The sequence below is a fragment of the Elaeis guineensis genome, chromosome 1 (genome assembly GCF_000442705.2).
Source record: "Elaeis guineensis isolate ETL-2024a chromosome 1, EG11, whole genome shotgun sequence".
In the NCBI taxonomy this organism is placed as follows: Eukaryota; Viridiplantae; Streptophyta; class Magnoliopsida; order Arecales; family Arecaceae; genus Elaeis; species Elaeis guineensis.
In genome coordinates this window covers 33583282-33599004 of record NC_025993.2, presented here as the reverse complement: position 1 = coordinate 33599004, position 15723 = coordinate 33583282, and the positions used below count along the sequence as shown (strand labels likewise).

General features: G+C 37.1%; 1 protein-coding gene across 5 annotated transcripts in view; it reads left to right on the top strand.

Moving 5' to 3' along the window:
* The first annotated feature begins 781 nt into the window (after window positions 1–781).
* Window positions 782–15723, top strand: part of LOC105032165 (nucleoside hydrolase 3-like) — a 34266-nt gene continuing 19324 nt past the window's right edge. Inside the window, exons 1-8 of one of the 5 annotated variants that reach the window (XM_010906532.4) lie at window positions 782–903; window positions 1269–1490; window positions 3789–3968; window positions 4226–4336; window positions 9033–9368; window positions 13627–13803; window positions 13947–14234; window positions 14613–14735. In XM_010906532.4, coding sequence (XP_010904834.3) covers window positions 808–903; window positions 1269–1490; window positions 3789–3968; window positions 4226–4336; window positions 9033–9368; window positions 13627–13803; window positions 13947–14234; window positions 14613–14735 — 1533 coding nt within the window. In that variant the 5' untranslated portion in view covers window positions 782–807. Of the gene's footprint in view, window positions 904–1042; window positions 1154–1268; window positions 1491–3788; window positions 3969–4225; window positions 4337–9032; window positions 9369–9820; window positions 13010–13626; window positions 13804–13946; window positions 14235–14612; window positions 14736–15723 lie in introns of those variants that run through there. The other 4 variants (XM_019846204.3, XM_073252602.1, XM_073252596.1 and 1 more) reach the window with 4 other exon arrangements.

Sequence of the window (15723 nt, the reverse complement as noted above, 5' to 3'; positions counted from 1 at the left end):
TAGGTCCTCCCAAAAAGTACATTTTTTGAATTTTTCTTTTCCTAGAAATACTTCTTAAATAATGTTATCAAACACATTTTTTGAGAAATATTTTGTTACTTAAGAAGTTACAAAATTATTTTTGAAAGCAACCAAATATGCTTCTAGCATTTGGTAATATCATTTGGAAATTGTTGCTCTAAGAAGCACAAGTCAAGAAGCTTTTGGCATCTCCTCTTGCAATTTTGCTCTTTGATTTTTAAACGTAGCAAGCCCATCTGTAAAATATGATCACCAAATACTAAATATACCAAAAAAAAAACACAAACTTTGTTTGGAAACTTCAAATGAAAATGCTTCTTGGGAATAATTTTGGAAAGTACAAGCACCACCAAACGCACAACAGATCATTTGGTACAACCATTAAACACTTTGCAGCCAGCAGATATTTTTTGTCCATAAAAAATTATCATCCTGTAATAATTTTTTTGCAACCAAATTGCAGGGCACTCTGCGCTCTGAGCTTTAATAGCAAACTTCGATTTGGAGAAAATGTGGAGGTTCGAGCTTAATACCTCGAAGGATAGCAATGCTAATCTATTTAACCCGTTTAATTTAATACAACTCATTGTAGGTCCAGTTTTATTATCTGTTTAATAAAATGGCAGATTCAGGTTTGGATTTTTGACTTATTTAATGAACATACATGATCCAAGTTGACAGATTTTTTTTATCTATCTTGCGTTCGATCCAATCCAATTGGTACCCCATTATACACCTCATGCAGAATGCCAAAGAGAAATCCTGCTGCTCTCCTACTCTTATCGTATGATACTCAAACTTGATACCTCATGCAAAACGTTAGAAAAAGGAAGGGGAAAGCCAACCGCTCTCCAACTCTCATTTCCTGGGACTTGTATGAAGGTAAATTACACCAACTCCTATTTCCTCTTTCCACGTTCTTGACCGTTCCCCTGCCACCTTATCCCATTTCAGAGATGTTGACCGCAAACACCCTATACCCATTAATTATTTCTTTTTGTTTTCCTTCTCTTTTCTAAACGGGCAAATTTTTATACTGGCAGTCCCAGTTCCTCGCCCCTCCGACCGATCCTCTCTCTCTCTCTCTCTCTCTCTCTCTCTCTCTCCATTGAGTTTATAAGAAGAAAGCGAGGTTGTCTTGTTGCTCTAACTTGTAATGATTAATGAACTCTGCGTTTAAGTTTGAAATTGGTGATTGTTCTGTTCATCTCTCGTAGTTGTTGTTATTCTGTTTTTTTGCTCTGCAGAGAAGAAAAGAAGCTGAGATTTGGGAGGTGATGGGAATGAGTAGGATGGTAAGGAGGTCGCTCTGCATGCTTGTTGCTCTGCTGGGAGTTCTTGGGTTGATGGGCTCTGTAGTTGTGGATGCTAGGCCTCGGCGGATTCTTTTGGATACTGACGTCGATACTGATGATTTGTTTGCTCTCCTCTATCTACTGAAGCAGAATCGATCAGAGTTTGATCTCAAGGTTCGATTTCTACAGCTTCATTCTATTGGACTTTTGATGGTAGATGCTTGGTTTTGTTGCTCATTCTGGATTCTCTGTCTTTGTTTCTTTTCTTGCTCTTATGTTTAGTGGTTTTACCTGTTTGTTCTTTGTTTCTTTAAAAATGTTTTTGTTTGTTGGATTATATCTGGGATGCTTAACCAAGCTCCATAACCTTCTCCCCAGTTCTAATAGCTTAGAAGAGCTTCTTATTTTGACACTTGAGAATGTGGCAGATTTCATGCTATAGGATCATTGATTTTTCTATTTGGAGGTCGATTTATCCAAATAGCAAGATTAATTTTGATCTGTTTTCTGCTTACAAATTCATCATCAATGGCATACTAGATAAGTTTTGCTTGCTGCTCTGTTTGTGCTCAAGGTGACATCCTACTATTCCCTTGACCAGCTTTTCTTGTCAAGTTGCTCTTCTGAAAGTGTTTTAAGTCCAAGGTCATTCGTATGAAGCTGAATTCCAGGGTGAAATTGTCCTGGCATTTGAACAAATAGAAATTTGAAGGATCAGGAAGACTATAATAGTGTGTATGTGCAGGTTATTCATGAGCTTATTGTGATACATTCTCATTGCAGAGGATGTATACGGTAGGATTGCTAGATGGATCTAATTGTTCCCACTGTCTCGGTTTTTTCTTGGTTTTTAATCTGTAATTTCATAGACTTCTAATTTCTTGATATTTTTCTTGAAGGCTTTCTGAGTTGATCTCAGCAAGTTATATGCTTGTATCTGGGCACATGATGGTGATGCTTGAGAAAGTGGGTTAAGTTTATATATCATACAGTCATCACCATTACCTTTTGAATATGCTGTTCCCACTTTATATATATTCAATCCGGGTTATGCCTTAATTGGGTCTTATCTCATCTCTCAGACTAATATTTCTATGTTCACAGGTTCAGCATTCTAGAAAGAATTAGGTAGTTGTCTTGTTTGTGGCTTTAATGTTATTTTCAGGTTTGTCCTCTCATGCTTTTTGGACCTTTTCTGGCTACCACCACCAGCTTTTTTTGAGTATTGTTTGCTTCAAGGCATTTTAGCTGCATGAACGAGATAAGATACATAGGATATGCTTTTTGATCAAAGTGTCTCTCATCACACTGAGATTCAGGCCCATATTCTGTAGCCATTGCTCAAAGAGAAATACAGTATCATGGATGGTAAATTAAAATATCATGACCACTTGCAATCTGTATATAAATATAATTGTACGAATGATGATTAAAGGATAATAAGATTTGCAGAATCCGAAGGTGCTTCCATCTGTTAAGTATCCTGTAGTAGTTACATAAGCAATAATGACAGTGTATGCGATGACTTAAAACTATCCCTCATGGTCCAGCATTGGGGTCGTCGATGGCTTGGTTGTTGGCACCATGCAGATTAGTGGAGAATATGTTGCTAAGCCTTCCCTACATAGGCAGGGCAAGGCTTTTTGATTATCTTTTTGTGGTAATGCATGAAATGCAGTAAAGAAAGACTGTAATACAAATTTACTGTTTAATGATGTGGATTAGTTTCACTCGGAGGGAATAAAAAAAAAAAAAGAAAATGGCTTATTTTGGATGGAAAATGTTAAATATGCTAATCTAATTTAAAACTACGTTCAAGTAGCATAACTTGTCAAGGATCCTATGTTGAATATTTTCAGGCACTTTACTGTTGAACAAACTTTATTATCCTACTTTAAAAACCATTTGGCATGTTTCTTATTCTTGCGTTGGAAGACTTTTGTGATTGAGATTGAACTTTCCAAATTACAGGATGGTCAGAACCAGCCCATTTTGACTCATAGCACAATGACTTTTTCGTAACTTGGAATCTTTTGAAGTGCTCCAATGACCTTGATGCTTCAAGTGTCTCTTATCTTCTTGCACAGGAAATCACGTTCAATAACTTTTAACTATCCTGCAAGCATTTTGGGATAGTGATATCTTTATGCAGGCTGATTGTTTTTGATAATTTTAGTTTTGTCTTATGGAAAAGGTTAATAAACATAACTGGACTTCAGTTTGCATATTTAGTTCTTGGGCCAAGTGGCGCTAAGTTTCCGATATCTGCAACTGTCATCAATGTTTGATCTTTTTAGAAACCTTATAAATCAATTTTTTGCATGCAAGTCCACTCCAAACTGTTAATCTTTGACTGTATTGGAAGATTCTGAGATGCCATATTTACTTGGAGTAAAGCAGTGCAGTTTAACCAGCCCACTTGTTCAAGCATGCCTTGTGATACTATTTGTCACATATTTCTTTTCGCTGCAGGCAGTTACTATTAGTGCAAATGCTTGGACTGATGCTGGGCATGCTGTTAATCAATTATATGATATTCTTTACATGATGAATCGTGATGACATCCCAGTTGGAGTTGGTGGTGATGGTGGAATACTAGATGATGGTACCATACTACCAAATGTTGGTGGTTATCTCCCTATAATTGAACAGGTATGAAGGAGCTTGCAGTCTTTTCCCTTGGGACCTTTATGTCATGTCCTCAGATTAGATAGGTGGACAAGGATCCTTTGCTTATAATGTTGCAAAATAGTTACATTCTAATACACATGCAATGTATTTCATGCTCTTTTCCTTGGATAACTTGAGCTTAAAAAATGATGTAGCATTTGACTTGTTTTGCATGGTCCCTACATGGATATTTGTTTCCTCTTCAGATGTCTGGATGTTAATGTGTAAGTATATATCAGGGCATGTCAACAGCAGGTGATTGCCGTTATAGACAAGCTATTCCAATAGGATCTGGTGGACGATTAGATATCGACTCTAATTATGGCCTCCGGAGAAGTTTCCTTCCACAGGTATAATTCTGGCTGATTAATACCATCAAATATTTTCACATCTTTCATTTTATTAACCACCAATAAGTGACATATCCAATATTCGTTAATTCATTAGGATAAGTACTACCAGGGCCTTATCTGCAAGTCTGCATGATTTATTCTCTTGTATAGTATTTGTCAACAGAACAAACTAGTGTAATTGTTTTCTTTGTGATTATCTTTTTATCTCTTCATCTTTACCTAGTTGCTATAAGCTATGGTGGCTAACCACAATTTGCAAATTAATTAAACCATGCATGCTGTCTCTTTCTATATATAGGATGGCAGATGGCTATAATGTCCTAGTTCTGTTACTCAGGAAGTATGTGTCAGATGTCTCTCTCCATCTAATACAAATATTTGAGACTTTTCTCAATATTGAGTTGATTCAAAAAGCTTAGTTGGCATAATATGATTGCTTGATGGTCAGTATGACAACCTAGTATTGGAGTTGTGATGTTTCTGTCAAGGCGTTAAGCATCCTATGGATGCAGTGGTCCTTTGCCTGATGAGTAAGAGTGCAAGATCACAGCAAATGGTTGCAGAGATTGGGCTTGAAGAGCCACTGCTGGATATATTTTATCATATCATTAAGTTATTGTGTACTAGAAAGCGTGAAAATTTATTATATGAACACAATAATGGTTTGCATGTACTAATATTTGTGGCCTGAATTTGTGGTTCATGTCATGCTTGGTGGTTTTTGCCTATATGAGAGCGCATGTAGCACCACTTAATATGAAAAGAATAGGAAAGATTAGAGTTCAGCTATTAGAAATGCTCTTGGGATGGAACGGCTGCATTTCTTTCTTCATTCTCATCAGTTCTTTTCATCTCAAATTTCTTGTTTCTTTGCTTCACCAAAGGATAGGTATTTAGTTTTCCATAAATCTAGTCATCTTTCAACTCTGGAAATAAGAGGAGTCCGAGCCAATTTTGGAAGTTTGCTTGTTGTATGAGGTAATCTGAGGTAGGATAAAGGAAGATCTCTAAGCATGGATTTCATGCATGTTGCACAAATGGCAGCATTGTCCACGTGTACTCCGAGATAAGTGACAGAAAATTTCTGCCAATTAATTGCCAAACAGGAATTGATCTCAAAGCAATAGAATACCAGGTTAAGGTTTCTAAACTTATCCTTGCATGTCTAGGTGAAAAATGAAGTGTTATCCGCATATTGTAATATTGTGATACCGCCATGCATCCATTGGTTACCAAATCCTTGAAACATATTTTCAACTCCTGCCTTAGGTAGAATCTTGCTTAGTGGATTGACAGCCAGAATGAAGAGGATCACCTCGCTGTACTCCCCTGACCAGGAAGTTCAATTTCCAATTTTTCCTCTAGCATTAAGTGGAGCCCAATCAAACTGTAGCTAGCTGCAGTCTTAGAGGCACCAATATTGTACCAACCAAGGTTTGCTATATCAGTGGGTACCATACTATACCAGATGTACTGTACCGGTGCTGAACCAATATGCAGTCTCATATCCTGCGACACTTGGTATGTCTCGGTACTGGTACAGGATCCGGTATCGAGAAGGTGAACCTTAATACTAGCTGTTGAAAAGTTCTAATTACTCTTTTCCTTCTCACCCTCTAAGTGCATTCCTTTTTCAAAAGCACCCTCTCATTTTTTTTTTGAAGTTGACCAACATATAGCATACAAGGCAAGCCTCCAAGTTCTCTATATTCTTTTCTTCCTCCATGCAGTTCAGAGAGAATGAAGGGAAGGAACTCTTCTTTGATGTTCAGAATTTGAAAGATTTTAGCCCAACTCTGTTGCAAGCAGCTGCAAGAGATGAACAAGTGAAATGACTCTTCTGCACACCTCACAATGGCATTGGAGATTGGGGAGTAATGTCAATGCTTTTTTTGAAAAGATTTTGACTTGTGTTAAGCTTGTCATGGAAAGCTAGCCACATGAAGATTTCCGTTAGCTGACATGAGGAATTCTTTCATTTATCATTCAAATTTAGATTTTTAGCTTTGACAGATCACGTGCCTATAGTGGTCGGACATGGTTCAGAATTCTGCTTAAAATTTGATAATTGAAACTGAGAAGTATTTGAATTTGTTTTGGAGGACTGATTTAAATTTGGTGACAGCTTTATGAGTTTTGGCCTAAACCAACTTATGGAGCCAAATTCATAGTATATTTGTGTTACTGCATTTCCTTTAAAGTTGGAAGCAGTTTATCCTAAATTAATATTAGATTTTTTCCCCTGATTCTAAAGAAACTTCTGGAATTAAAACCATTCTGTCCAACCTAAACTGAAATGAAGTTCTAGAACCTTATGCTATCAGTATGGGTGCTTTTGGTGCCCTACAAAATGAGCACTGAGTTCCTTGACCACCTTCATTGATGCCTAATCTAATGTAAACTTCTTTGTTTTGTGGGTCTCTCTATCTCTATTTGGTGGACAACCATTTCATTCAAGACAAATTTGCAAACCCTAAGGTTCTCATGGATGGGTGTATGGCAAGAGCAAAGACCAAACTAAGGAGAGAATAGAGACCTAGAAATGGAGGAAAGAATTATGCAACTTGTGATAGTCATAGCCTAAGTTTAGTACAAGGAGGATGAACTTTGTAACAACCTAGGACCTCATCCAAAAGACTAGGTAGAAAGGTATTATTTAGGTTCCTTTGGCTTTATATATACTCATAGTTCACCCATTGCATACTCGATGTGGAACTAAACATATGCCTATACGGGTCTTCACATAATCTCTCCGTTTAAGCCCTAGCATCCTCAATAGGCTAAGGGTCCAAATTCATTTACGAGTATCCCAAATCCAATCACAAATTCTGTGATCAGCCCATGGTTAGCACAAATGGGCCGACAATGTAGTGAGCTTAGCACATGTAGGCTATGTGTTGGGTGGGTCGGCTTTAATACCATTTGTAACATTTCCAGGATCTCACCTAAAAGGGCTAGTCAAAGGATATTATGTGATTTTTTTGGTCCTGGTATAAGTACTTAGGAATAAACACATGCCCCAAACATGTCCTCACAAACTTTTTTCATTTGCAAAGCAACCTTCAAAATCTCCAATAGAACCCTACAGGATGAGAAGCCTCTTTTTCTCAAAATTTTTCTTTTTCCCCCAATTATCTCATTTTCTTTTAGCCCTTGTAAGTTGAGGCCACAATGCATAATGGTCCTAAGATGAACCTTTATTCCAATAGTTCAAATGCATAACACCTCTATGTAGATTTTTCCTTAGATTTTGAGAGAAAAATGGAAGTTACCAATCAATTCATTTCATCAATGTTGTCTTAGATGAAGCGACTTATTCCATTATTTTAGAGCCAGGTGAATTACTAATACCAACTATGATGCATCTGTATGCTATAGTTTCATATAGCCTTTGTTTCAATGGCTCAAATACAGAGCAGCTCACTGTAGATGTTTCCTTAGATGGAGTGACTTGACTTCTTGTTATAGACCCAAGCGAGTTCGTGATCCTCACACCATAGTTCCATATTCACTCTCTAATGTGTGGGATGAGTTGGCAACTAACCTTCTTCCTCAATAATGAGATGGAGTTATGACATATTGATCTTGTCCTCCTTGAGACCAAGTCTTACAAATTCATTGAAAAATAGATTCTTGGTGCTCCTACTTCTAACATCTAGATGCAATGGTGACACCAGGATTGTGAGGGGGAGTGATTGTTTGTTGACATGGATCACTGAATTTGAATCTTTGGATTTAAATTGTAGTATCCAAAATAAATTCTTTTTATAGAGTAGAAAAGATGGCGAAGGACCAAGTCATATGTTAGTTACTGGTCAAAATGTTCTGAGAAATCAAACATAAGTTGCATAGGTAAAACAGGAAAACAAGTGCATAGAGCAGAGCTTATGCTTCTGCATGATGATTTGGCAGCAAATCTTGTGGAAGGTGGTCTTGCTTGCAGCTGGCAATGGACAAAGTAGTTATTTTAGTCACTATTCATTAGCAGAAAGAGAGAGACTAACTAATTCAGAGAACCTCCTTTAAAATTCTGAACATGCTGCAATCTTAGGGGAAAAAGGAAACAAGGGACATGACCTCAATAATCAGCTCCAGGAAGGAACAAACATATCCAGGATGACTTTAATGAGTAACAATTATGGAAGTTGAATAAGGAACAGTGTCCAACAATTGGTCCTTCTTAGCTTTCAAACTAAACATGGAAGGTGACTTGGTATCTTGTTAGTTAGAGGAAAATAGTTGAAATGAAACTTTAATGTGCAGCATGCAGTAAAAAGAAAAAGGAAGCAATGATTCAACTTTATGTGAGAGACAAGTGTGTGTTGAGAGGATTGGAAACTTTTGATTCAAACAAAAGGTAACAGCTTCTCAAAAGTTAACAATTATTCCTTGGTCCGCATTTATCCTGTGATCAATTATTCCTTTATCTTTATCTTTTCAGGCTTGTGTATATCACATTGTAATTTTGCATGATTTTCGAGTTTCTATTCATGTTATATTGAAGCATTCGCAGATGTTTTTTTTGCTTTGTTGTCGTCAACTACTCTTTGTGTTCAAATCCATTCAAACTTCAGGTTGCAGCTCCAAATTCTTTCGGTTGTTATTACAGAATCTTCTTAGAAGATAACAATGAATTCTGTTTTATTTTATTTCAATCTTTGTAGCATCTGTTTGAAGCTCTCATTGAAAGCAGGGTCACAGGAGATATTTTCCTCTTCAGCAACCCACAACGCAACAAGTGATGATCGATACAATATCAGCAGGCCCCACTACTGTAATCCTCATTGGGTCACATACAAACTTTGCTCTCTTTCTCATGGCAAATCCACATTTGAAAAAAAATATCGAGCACATTTATATTATGGGTGGTGGTGTAAGGTCAGAAAACCCAACAGGCTGTTGCCCCAAAAATTCAAGCACCTCTTGCATTCCCCGGCAATGTGGTGATCATGGTAACATGTTTACTGCATACACTAGCAATCCATATGCAGAATTCAATGTGTTTGGAGATCCATTTGCTGCATATCAGGTATAATAATAGACTGCAATATGAATTTATGGACATGCACATAAGTAATTGGACACCATTGCCATAAAATGCTATTAACTGCCAAGTGAACTTCACCTTTTCAAAGTTTTGCCTCCCTACTTGTACTTGGTGAATATAAAGATTTTGGCATCCTAAGCTTGTTTCTCACCATTGTTATGTGTACAAAGGTGTCTGCTCCAAGTTCTTGCCTTGGTTTTGCAGTACTGTCCATTTTGTTGATTGCAAAACAGTCAGATTGATTGCTATGTCTTCATGCTAATGAATGTTCATCTACTTAACCAATTAGTCAAAATATTTGAGTGGATAAGATGATCATTTATTATTGTTATTGTTGTTGTCATTGTCGTTGTTGTTATTTTAATTTATTTTATGATCATTATACAATTATTTGTTTTGGGCGAGAACCATACTTATGCAGACTGTTTTAACAGGTTTGGTGAAAAATTTTGAAGCATATACAAGTGGTTTGATGAAGTTTAGTAAAGATTATCTATATTATTGTGAGAACATAATTCATGATTTAAAATTTTGATGGTGGTGGTCTTATAAATCTACTTAGTTATGCCATGTCTTTTGTTATTTATGTTTGCCATAGATTACAAACTTGATTAACATGGTACTAAGAATTGGTGGAATATATTGTTAGGTTGCATTGATGTGCACAAAAAGCATATAAGGTATTGCAAGTAGAATAGGTAATGATACCGATTGTTTCACTGAGAAATGGAATGTTGAACCATCCCGAATCATCCAATTTGGGTCGTATCGAACCATATCGATGGCCCACCAAGATAGTTCCACCATTTAAAATGAGAAACAGGTGAGAAGGAGGGAAGAAAGAAGGAAAGAGAGGAAAAAAGAGGGGGAGAGAAGGAAAGAGAAAGGCTGGAGTGGGCCGCCATGGCCGTCGTGGTTACTGAAGGGCCGCAAATGCCGGTGATGCATGGGATAGGATGAACCAAAGAGAGAAAAAGAGAGAGAAAGGGACAGCCATCCATAGCCGATGATGGCTGCTGGAGGGTTGGGCAGGAAGGGCCCTCTCCCTCTATGTGGTTGAAATAAGGACGAGAAGCCCCTATTTCGATTGTGAACTTATGATTTTTATTTTTTGAGATTTAATGGTAAAGTTGGCAACTGTTTCGCTACATTCACTGAAGTAGATCTAGCAAATCAATTTTCGACTTCACCGTTAAGTCCCCCCCCCCCAAAAAAAATTTCATGAAACAAAGGTGGGTCGCCCCTAGCTATTTTGACTCCAGAAAAGTCATAGGGGTTATTTCTGCCGTCCAGAAGCCTCAAAGCCCTTCGACGGCCTCCCCACCACCTTTCCTTCCTTTTCTCTCTCTCCCTCCCTCTCTCTCTCTCTATTCTTGTCTTCTTCGAGACAGGGTGGAGTTCAACAGGCATCGGTGGCCTTTTGAGGGCCTCCGTAGCTCTTCGATGGCCACTGCCGATATCTCCACCAAACTCCCTTTCCTTTCCTCCCTCCACATTCTCTCTCTCTTCCTCTCCAATTCTCCTTCTCCCCTATTTTCACTTTCGTGTTAGTTCGGATCCAGTATAGAATAGTATAGGGCATACAACTTATACCACCAGCCGTCCGACATGGGGATGGGTTTTGAGTTGGCATTGCACTGAGGTGCACCACAATTTCTTCTTTTGAGGAAAAAAGTTGATCACAGTTTGTTTGATGACATCGAGCTATATCAATAATATAAGTCTACTTCAAGATACTAAAGAGGAAGACATAAGCATGGTAGTAGATTGTGCATGATTACAATGTAGGTAAATGTAGTGCCTTGTTAGAGGTAAAATATGCTTAATGATAATATATTCCACTTTATTAACATGGAAAGGAGTTTTCATTATTGAAGTTCTGAAAATTGTAAAAAATTAACTATTATTTTTTAATGATGAGTGGTGGAGAAAAGCCTAATAGCGAATATAATAACAACAGCATGTACATGCACAAAAAGCCTTTATCCCCCGCCCCCACCGTCCATCTAGGTTTTGAATAGTCTACTTGATGTATCCATACATCATCAGATAAACTAATAGGCTACCCCCATTTTTTATTATAAAAGGTGTGCATATGCTGCTAAATTAGAAGAGCACTTCATAGTAACAAAGGGAGAAGTGTGGTGCTTGGTTTTGATATTACCAAACATTTATCAAATGATCCACATTGATTCAAAATTCAGACATGAAAGTAATGATTGACAAGAGTTGGCAAAAGCATTGCAGGCTCTGGATCTTAAATAAGCAAAGAAAGAAAAGACAGCACTTCCAAGGATAAGAAAATTATTGTTGACAACTTTGAATTGCAGACGGATAAAATTGTGTATGAAATTAGGGTTGTGACATCATTATGGATGCGAATAGAATAAACAAGATAGTTACGAGGAGAGAAAATTTTTTTCTAGACTAGAAGAGCACTTCATAGTAACAAAGGGAGAAGTGTGGTGCTTGGTTTTGATATTACCAAACATTTATCAAATGATCCACATTGATTCAAAATTCAGACATGAAAGTAATGATTGACAAGAGTTGGCAAAAGCATTGCAGGCTCAGGATCTTAAATAAGCAAAGAAAGAAAAGACAGCACTTCCAAGGATAAGAAAATTATTGTTGATAACTTTGAATTGCAGACGGATAAAATTGTGTATGAAATTAGGGTTGTGACATCATTATGGATGCGAATAGAATAAACAAGACAGTTACGAGGAGAGAAAATTTTTTTTTAGACTAGAGGTGGAAGTGGATTGAATAATATCTGTCTGTATCTATTTTTGTATCTGAATCTATCTTAATATAGATAGAAATTTAGGTATCCGAGTAATATCCATATCCACATCCATATCCGTTAAAGAAAAATAGATATGGATATAGATAAACAACTATTTGATCCGCATCCAAATATCAAATTATATTTATAATTTTATTTAATTTTATATGATATTTATGAAATTTTTGAAAAAAATATACAACCATATCAATATACTAATCCAAAAGTTTGTCGTTCTTTTCTACAAACTTTTGACATTTGTAATCCAGGAAGAATGGATTCTCCAAAGTAGATGCTGCGGCAGTACGTAGCAAGTATCAGGTATAGACATGGAAAATTTCACCAAACCAGTTCCAGGGCTTGTACCAACTGGCAACCGATTCGGTACATTATGCCCATGTCGCACCATGTCGGAGTGTACCGAAACATGGAGAGGGAGGGGGAAAGGAAGAGGAAGAGGGAGGAGAGGAGAGAGGGGGGACTCACCTGGATGAGTTCGGACATGGATGACCACCAATGCCGCACCGCCTCCTGTTCTTTTTAGCCTCCCAATCGTGGTTCCACGAGCTACAACTCCATGGCCTCGGTGTAGCACGGGCAGATGCAGTTCCCTACGTAGGCCTCATCGACAGGCGGGTCGAGGCGAGTGCACCAGTCGCAAGGAAGCCCAGGGGACTCACCTGAACGCATCTTGGAGAGAGAAGAGTGGCAGGAGGAGGCTGGGCAAGGCTGGAGCGCATCAGGAGAGAGAGGAGCGGCCGGTGGAAGCTGAACACACCTCATATGTGTTGCAAATAATGGTCGCTTTCTTGACTATGTGGAGATTAATTGTCAAGTACTTGTCCTCATAAACTCTCATTCTATTACATCTTATCCATGTTAAAGAGCTAATTCAAGAAGTCTGACATCGCACAACTAATATTTTCTTTGCAAATGTTGAGGCTGGCTGGGTTGCTGACAGTTGGAATGCTTTTCAAATAACAGTCAGAGTTATATTAAGCACAATGGTGAAATTAGAGTGTTATTTAATGAACTGTATTGCAAATGGGCTGCAAATAAATTTCTTATGTGAAAAGTTGCTTAGAATTTACATAGATGTGAAGGAAGCAATTGATCATTGATATAAATTTGCAATATGCTGTGTTGAACAGATGTTTCTATGTTCCATTTGTAAAGTAAGGTGAAATCAGCAGGTTCTATGTAATAGCAATCATTCTTCTTGAGTACAAGGAAAAATGGAGTACTTTTTAACACAAAGAAGTTCAAAAACTTAGCAATAATCTGGACAATTAAAACACATAGTTTGAAAATGTCATTTCATGTTTTTGATTTCTTCATTTCTTCATATGCTCCAGTTATTTCCTTGATGACACTACACTTCGTTACTTTGCAGTTGGTGCATGAAGCATATTCAGGCCTTTGATTTTTTTTTTTTTCCCTCTGTTGCTGTAGGTGTTCCACTCTGGCATTCCAATTACCCTTGTCCCTCTTGATGCAACCAACACCATTCCTGTAACTGAGCAGTTCTTTATGTCATTCCAACAGCAACAGGATACATATGAGGCACAATACTGTTTTCAATCTTTAAAAATTACACGTGACACTTGGTTTGATAATCAATTTTACACGGTGAGCTCTTAACTTCACTAAAAGCATGATTAACAAGAATTATGTGATATATTAAATGCAGTGCTTTAGTATCTGTTCAATGGTTTTATGCCTGGTGTTCTATTTGTTACTTGACAGTTCTTGTTATCCTTGTCTTCATGCAGAGCTTTTTTATGTGGGACTCATTTACCTCTGGTGTAGCTGTATCAATCATGCGCAATGCTGACAAGTATAACGGTGTAAATGAATTTGCCGAGATGGAATATCTAAATGTGACTGTAGTGACTTCAAATAAGCCATATTGTATAAATGACGGCTCCAACCCATTTTTTGATGGACGTGCAATTCCAAAGTTCAATTTACAGAGAGATGGAGTACATAGCGGTCATGTTCAGACCGGGCTTCAAGATTCATTTTGCCTTGTGCCTGGAAATAACAAAGGGATATGTGAGGTATTTGAAATATTAATAGGAGCTTGATTAAATCCTATATTTCATGGTTTTGACAGAATTAGGAGAAAATAGTTAAGTACATGGTCTGTTGCAAATCATCACAATGAGTAACTGTTAGAAACTTGGAAAGGATGCAATAGTAAACCATGGGAAGTCATTCATTGAGCATGTTTTTCACTAAATTTCATATCACTCCATATTCCATACAGTTATATATCTTTGTGTTATTATATGTACTTTAGCTAATTATTTTAGAAAATGTAGTAAGTAGGAATCACTAGTGTTTCTTTCCTTTTCTACATTTTTTATTTTTTGAGATAAAGAGAAAGGATGAGAAAGCCATAGGTGCTAATTTATCATCTGAAATTATGCGATCAGGATGGATACACTAAGGAAGTAACTGGCTCAGAAGGAGTCCGAGTTCTTGTTGCAAAGAAAGCAAAACCTAACCAAGATGTTCACAGTCCGCTAGACCGAGAATTTTTCATAAGTTTTCTGGATGTAAGTGTTTCTGAGCATCCATTATCCATATTACATATAGAAGTCTATTAATGAGCATTTAATTTGTCAATTGACAGTTAGTAGATAGACATGATCATGCTTTTGATATGCTTTTGAATGTTTAAATACCTGGATTGTATGTCTAATACCATCAGTATAAACATGATTAATATGATTTATATAGAGTGCCACAGTCTCACAACATCTGACATGAACTTTGTATTCATAATTCTGAAACAAACTTTTGATGAAGTGTGCATTTAATAGTTGAAAAGACACATCTTGTCTGTGCACTAACAAGGAAAGATTGGTCATCACAAGGTCAAACTATCTCACAAATACTTTCACTTGCTACAGAAAAGATTATTACTCGATCATCAAATTTCCACTAAATACAAAATTACAGTCAATAATTTTCAGGAGTACATGAACATTGTCTACCCATTTGGCCTCCATGAGAATCTCAAAGAAAAAAAAGCAGCTATCTAATTCTGATGTAACATGGAGCATAATTATATCAGTACAGAGGTTTCATACTTAAATGAAACCAGTGTACAATTTTATGAAGCAAACATATGAACAAAGAGACCAAAAGCAGCACGCTCAAAATGTCAGATCATTTTGCGTATGCTCTAATACCATGTTGCAGCACAAGATCTCAGTGAAAATTTTAAATTTGTAAATTTTACATGGAGAGATTGCTATGATAAGTCGATAAGAATGAGCTATCCTGCAAAAAATATTGGAAGAAAAGAATACAATAAATAAAAAAGAAGGTAATGGAGAATGAATATTTGTTTGTGTTATGGGAGGCAGATGGCCTCCAAGGGTAGGAGCTTTTCATTGAGGTGTTAGCAGCGTCTGGCTATGGTTTTTGGTGATGATGAGGATGGCTGGTAGGAGGTGCAGAACATAAGGTCATTCAAGATAGAGCAGGTGGCTAGACCTCCCTGGTTTCATTCTTAGTTCCCAATGGATTCAAGGGGGA